At 34.0% G+C, this 6000-nt stretch overlaps 1 protein-coding gene across 1 annotated transcript in view; it reads left to right on the top strand.

The window, feature by feature from the left end:
- Positions 1–4181, top strand: part of LOC107452260 (Iroquois homeobox protein 6a) — a 79605-nt gene extending 75424 nt beyond the window's left edge. The window contains exon 6 of the mRNA XM_016068621.4: positions 3393–4181. Within this exon, the coding sequence (XP_015924107.1) occupies positions 3393–4072 (680 nt within the window). The 3' untranslated portion in view covers positions 4073–4181. The remainder of the gene's footprint in view (positions 1–3392) is intronic.
- The last annotated feature ends 1819 nt before the right edge of the window (positions 4182–6000 follow it).

Here is a 6000-nt window from a genome sequence, read left to right on the forward strand (position 1 = left end):
ATTAAAATGAAAACAATAAAGTAGAAGTGTTTTTCAATAAATACTTCGAGATTCACATTCTAATTTGAAATATTTATGTTTTTTTTTTTTTAATTCAAGTGTAATAGCATTTATTTGCATTTGCTTTTTTTTAAAATATTGAAAACTGTATTGCACCAATAAACACATGATTTTATCTTTCACAGAAGTGAATAAATAATTTAATTCCCACTCTACATTAAATGTTATCTTTATTTAATCGTCCCGCAGTGGACTGTTCGTAAAAACACGGTTCCCAGTAGAACACCGAAATCAAGCATCATTGGCTGCGGTCAGTAAGCGAGATGGTTACTACTTTGATCAGCCTGCGTAGGGACCGAGGGTGCGCTGTATCGGTCCTCGTTAAACTGTTCCACCGTAAAGTGCTCGACTTCGCACGTAGGTCGTCGGGCAACCGAAGCAGGGGAGCCATCCCCTCTGCAGAGGATCAAAATTGTGATGGCATGTCTTCGGATCATTCTGATGTTTCCCAGACAGTCGCCAGTAGCCAATTGTGCAGCCCTAGTTCGACGTAAATAAAGTACCTACCTATCTTCATTAATCTCTCACATGATGGAGGAAAAAAACTAATATCAAATAGTATCTTCTCGCATACTCACTAAAATACAATGAAACCGCGCAATCTGAAAATATCGAAATAAGTAAAACAATAATCACAATGACCGGTAGTAATACGAGACTATTACAAGTACACACAAATAACTACAAAAAGGTACAAATAATGGTCTTTCCAAGCTACTTAAATTAGAATTGTTCCACGTCTTCTATCTTTTGAAGGAGATCTGGAAAACTATCAGTACACTGTGTTTTCATTTTTTTTTCATTTAGCTATTTATTAAGGTTGCTCTATATTCTCTATATTCTTTAAATAAAGAATCGTCAGTTCGGTATCCCGTATGGTTGGTGCTTTCTACACTAGGGAGCTCTACAAGCTCTTTAGTGCCTGTACTCCCCGGATACTCTTTCCGGTGCATTTTGAAGCCATTTGGCTCACAACGTTTTGAGACTCTTGAGTATTTCTTGTATATAGTTTGTCTACGGTAAGAACTCCCCCTCCTCCTCAAATTCTGAGGCCGTCTGCTGCTATGGAAACAACAATAGCACATTTCAGGGAGGGTTGTTTCCCTTCACTCTAGGGCTAATACCGAAAAAAAATATTCCCTTTCCCTCGTCGACCCGAGCCAAAACCTGTCCTAAACAGCGACCCTACAGCCCTACTATAGTTATACCTCATTATCATTGTCTCCGCCAAGGGTCCGGTCGAACGACTAGGGGAGTTCTTACTTTAGACAAACTATACCTGTATTTGCCACCGGATTTATTATTTGTGTTTAAAAAAGGAATCGTCGTTTGAAGACTTTTTTGAGACATAGGAATCGTCATGTGAAAAATAAGGAAAAGAATCATTATAAAACACTTCTTGCCTTGTCAGCAATATACTTCGAAATTTAAACCTAAACGATAATTTGTAAAACTTATTAATCTCGCTGCTCTAACAATATGCTAACGCCAGCGTATGATGGTGTACGGCTTGCAACAAGAACATTAATAAACAAGTTCTTGTTTTCCAGTGGTACCATCTTTGGCCAAGAATTCGACTTCTGCCACACCCATAAGTCACACCCATTTATAGGGCGGACTCATTCATAAGTCCATTCATTCATCCACAGTCCGTAATTTTGACCTGAACCAGAGAACAATCAATCTCTAATTCAGTACCCCCAGAAGTAAAATTTGAAATGGGAGCGTGGAGGACTTTGTGAAGTGACAGATTTAACGTGCACCAGTCACCATTTACTGCACGTGAAGTCTTCGGCTGGCTGGATTCGAACTCCCGTTCTCACAAACGCCAGTTTGGCGCCCTACAAACCAGGCTACCCCGGCTCTTTTAATTCATTAAAATATTAATACACCATCTCTGCTATCTCTGAAACAAATATTTTCTGAAACTACGGAAAACCCGATATTGAATTCTTATTGAAGCTGCTCTAATTACCAAAATACCAATACTAGATGCTACAAAAATTAGAGAAGCGTCATCTGAGCTTGGCGATTTTTTATGGTTCCCCTTAACGAATTTTCCATTAACCTTTTCCTCATTAGCTTTGCGTTTTATCACGTAGTTTATTTTTATTTCAATTACTGCATATTATCAATATTAAATATTAATTATATATATTAATATTATATATTAATTATATATATTAATATCATGTATTAATTATATATTAATTAAGTATTGGCATCATTAAAAATATGATGAATAATAATGTCCCCAAAGCCAATAAGTTTCTTTTTCCTATTAACTTTGCTTTTTATTTAGCAGCTCATTTTTGTATTTCAATTGATACACATTATCAACGTAATTAAGCATCATTGTCGTCAATGATATGGCAATTTTTAGGGCCTAATATATAAATACCTTCACTCCATTAATTTTGCCTTTTAGTACATAACTTTTTCTTTTGTTTCGATATACATATATTACCTAAATTAATTCAGAATCTTTGACGAAAATAAATAAATGGCGATTTTTTGCAATTCTTTTAAGCGATTTAGTACCATTTTTCCATTCATTTTACCTTTGAATACATTACTAATTTTCTTCCAACTATTGTTTATTTTAAACTATTTACTTTATAGAAACACATTTTAGGAGATTTACTACTAAACACGTGATATCAGATAACTGTTGAAATAATAATTTAGTGAAGTAGTTCACGAATGTTACCACGCTAATGCTGAATTCATCTAACATAGCAAATAAAAAATAATTAAATATTAAAGTACGTACAATAAATTTTTACGTATTTTTTTAAAAAATCAAATAGAGCTATAAACTAGCAAATATCATTGATTATATCTTTAAAATATTTGAAAAATTGAATCGTCTATAGTTAATTTTAAAACAACGGCTAACGTTTAACTAATCAAAAAATTCCATTTCGTATTTTGCTGATCCCGCTGAAACGGTTCATCGTATAATGTTCTGAAGTAGACAGCTTACTTTAAAGCTCAATTTTTTTTCTCACACGAGTGGAGTAAGCAGCAAATATATTTTTCAAAAAAAATCTAAAATACTTTTAATTCTTTTTTATTTGTAATAAAACTTTAGCTATGATTTTGTAGGAAAGTATTTTTCAAATGAAATTCTAAAATATAGCGCGCTACGTCGATGCTTTGAAAAAATGAATGCTTTGAAATCATTAGCATATTAACAAACATGACGATGGAATTTAAACCACATTGTCCTTCTAACTACAAATTTTATCTAATGATTTAATCACGTTTAATCCAAGAAAAATTATTACTTTTATTTTATTTAATCTGAAGAACATTATTTTTATTTTTAGATTTTTTGAAGCAAGAGCCAGAAACATTCCACAGCAAAGAACCTTTCCCTGCCGATTATTCCACATCTCCCCCCATCCAATCATGTGCTCTGGAATGTTATCGAACTCAAAGTCTTTCATCAGAAGATTCCATCACATCAGAACATTCTAGCCCAGTTAGGACATCCTGCTACCCGGGATTCCAGCAGGCCAAAAAACCTAGTGCAAAAGACGTTTCCCCTAGGTTTTCGGAAACCTTCGATTCCAACAGCAGACCAAAAATTTGGTCGCTTGCAAGAACTGCCACATCCAATAGTCCCCCAGCCAATCGCCGGAATCCGATGGATTTCTGTTTAGAAAATGTCCACAAAGCAGAGTGTTCCGTGAACTCGACTGTGTCCTCTTTTACAGATTTCATGCCAGACAGTGAGTTGTGTTGCAATAAAAAAGTGAATCACCCGGTGAATGATATAAAGTGTGCCTCAGAAAGAGGATCGTGCATGATGGACAACCCCCCTTCTTACGCAATGGACTTTCCCTGTTTAGAGTATGACAACAAATCAAAAGTTTACGAAGCGGATTGTGACACAAGAACGGAATTTTTCGATTCGAACGGATTCAATAGAACACTTCAAAAGTGCTGTCAAGAGGTTCTCGAACATTCCGCCTCGTTAAAAACGAATGTTAAACATAGTGAATAATACTTGACTTTTCTTTGGTTTCTCCTTCCAGACATTTTTCGATGAATTAGACGACAATTTAACTTGACAAAATTTATCTCTGCAGTTGTAAATAAATGAGAAAGATTGAGTTCTGTTCTTTTCCTCTTTGCATTTCTTTTTCGTTGTTCTTTTCTCTAGGATTTACTACGAAGAGACAACTCCCCAGATAGCAAAATAAGGTTTATTTTTCACTCAGCAAAAACTTTTCAATGTAAACCTAAAAAGGTTTTTTATGTGGTTTACGTGTAAACCTTCTAACCTTAAAACTAGATCTGTGACAATCTGCTCTATTCCACGCACATTACCCTAATCCAAAACCTTGGAAAATAAACCTGTATATAAAAACCTTACATCGAGGTTGTCTCAGAATAAAAATAACCTTAAATCTAGGTAATTATAAGGTGTCTTTTCGCAACGTCATGTATCTGATGAAATGTTAATAGACCCATCGCTAGTGTGACGTCAGCTAAAACGTCATTTTGGACCTAAATGACCATTTTACCTAAGTGACAATACTTTTTAAAAAATCTTTAAAAAATAATTTTTAATCCTTTTAGGATGAAAGGTTTGAAACTGCAATATTTTTGCTTTATTGAAAAAAGGTTTTTAGAGTAAACCTTTTCGTGACAGTAAAAAGAAAATTCCGAAACAAGGTTGCCGTAAGGTTACATACTTTCTGGGTTACAACCGTTCTTGAATTTGAATTTTAACCAGATTTAAAATTATGAACCCATATTAATGTGAAAAAGAAAAGACCAAATTTTTATCACAGTTGATGTCTTGGTTTGCCCCTTCCTACAAAGCTTCTTTGCTCCTTTTCGATTCGAATGGATTCAATAGAACACTTCAAAAGTACTGTCAAGAGGTCGTAGAACATACCGACTGGTTAAAAAACAAATGTTAAGCATACCGAATAATTGATTTTCCTTTGGTTTCTCCCTTCAAATATTTTCAAGAAATGGATGGTGTTTTCAATATAAATGTAAACAACGACAATCTTCAGATCTTGGCTTACTCTACTTCCGGTTAGAAAGTATACTACGCCTTATTCTGAGAGGAGATATTTTCAAACAGATAATTTTTTTTTAATGAAAGAAATGAATTATATAATTGCTGAGCTCAAATCTGCTGTATTTCATAAAATATTAATGATATTAAGTAATTCTGCTGAGTTTGAAGTGAAAATTTGTTTTGGTTTTTTAGAGATGTATTGTTAAAAAAGACATGGTTGCTAGATTTTGAGAGAACTCGCTTTTTTGGCAGTTCTGATTTGGCCTCATTATTACTCTTTGTTCTTGGTTCAAACCGTGCACCATCATACGTTAAGCATATTGTTCGAACAGCGAGATTAAGTTCATTTTACAAATTATCATTTAGGCCTAAATTTCCAAGTTGGTATAGTGTTGATAAGGTTAGAAGTGCTTTATAACGATTCCTTTTTCAAATGACAATTCTTACGCCTTGCAATGACAGGTCTTCAAATGACGAGTCTTATAACGATTCCTCTTTTAAACACAAATAATGTTTACAAATACACGTATATACAAGAAATACAGCTCAAGAGAGTCTCAAAACACAATGATCACGCTGTGAGCTAAATATCTTCAAAACACACCAATAACAGTAATCCGGAAGTATAGGCAATCAAGAGCCAGCAGCGCTCCCTAGTGAAGAAAACACTATCCATTGGAACACAATTTAACTTTATCTCTGAAGTTGTAAATAAATGAGAAAGATTGAATTCTGTTCTTTAATCTTGCATCTCATTTTCATTGTTCTTTTCTCTAGCATTTACTTTCAACCATTCGTGAATTTGAATTTCTACTGGCTTTAAAATTAGAAACTCATGTTAATGTGAAGAAGAAAAGATCAAATTTTATCACAGTTTTTTTCTTATTTTGCCCCTT

The sequence above is a fragment of the Parasteatoda tepidariorum genome, chromosome 4, assembly GCF_982258835.1.
Source record: "Parasteatoda tepidariorum strain Cologne lab strain chromosome 4, Ptep-v5.0, whole genome shotgun sequence".
NCBI classification, from domain to species: domain Eukaryota; kingdom Metazoa; phylum Arthropoda; class Arachnida; order Araneae; family Theridiidae; genus Parasteatoda; species Parasteatoda tepidariorum.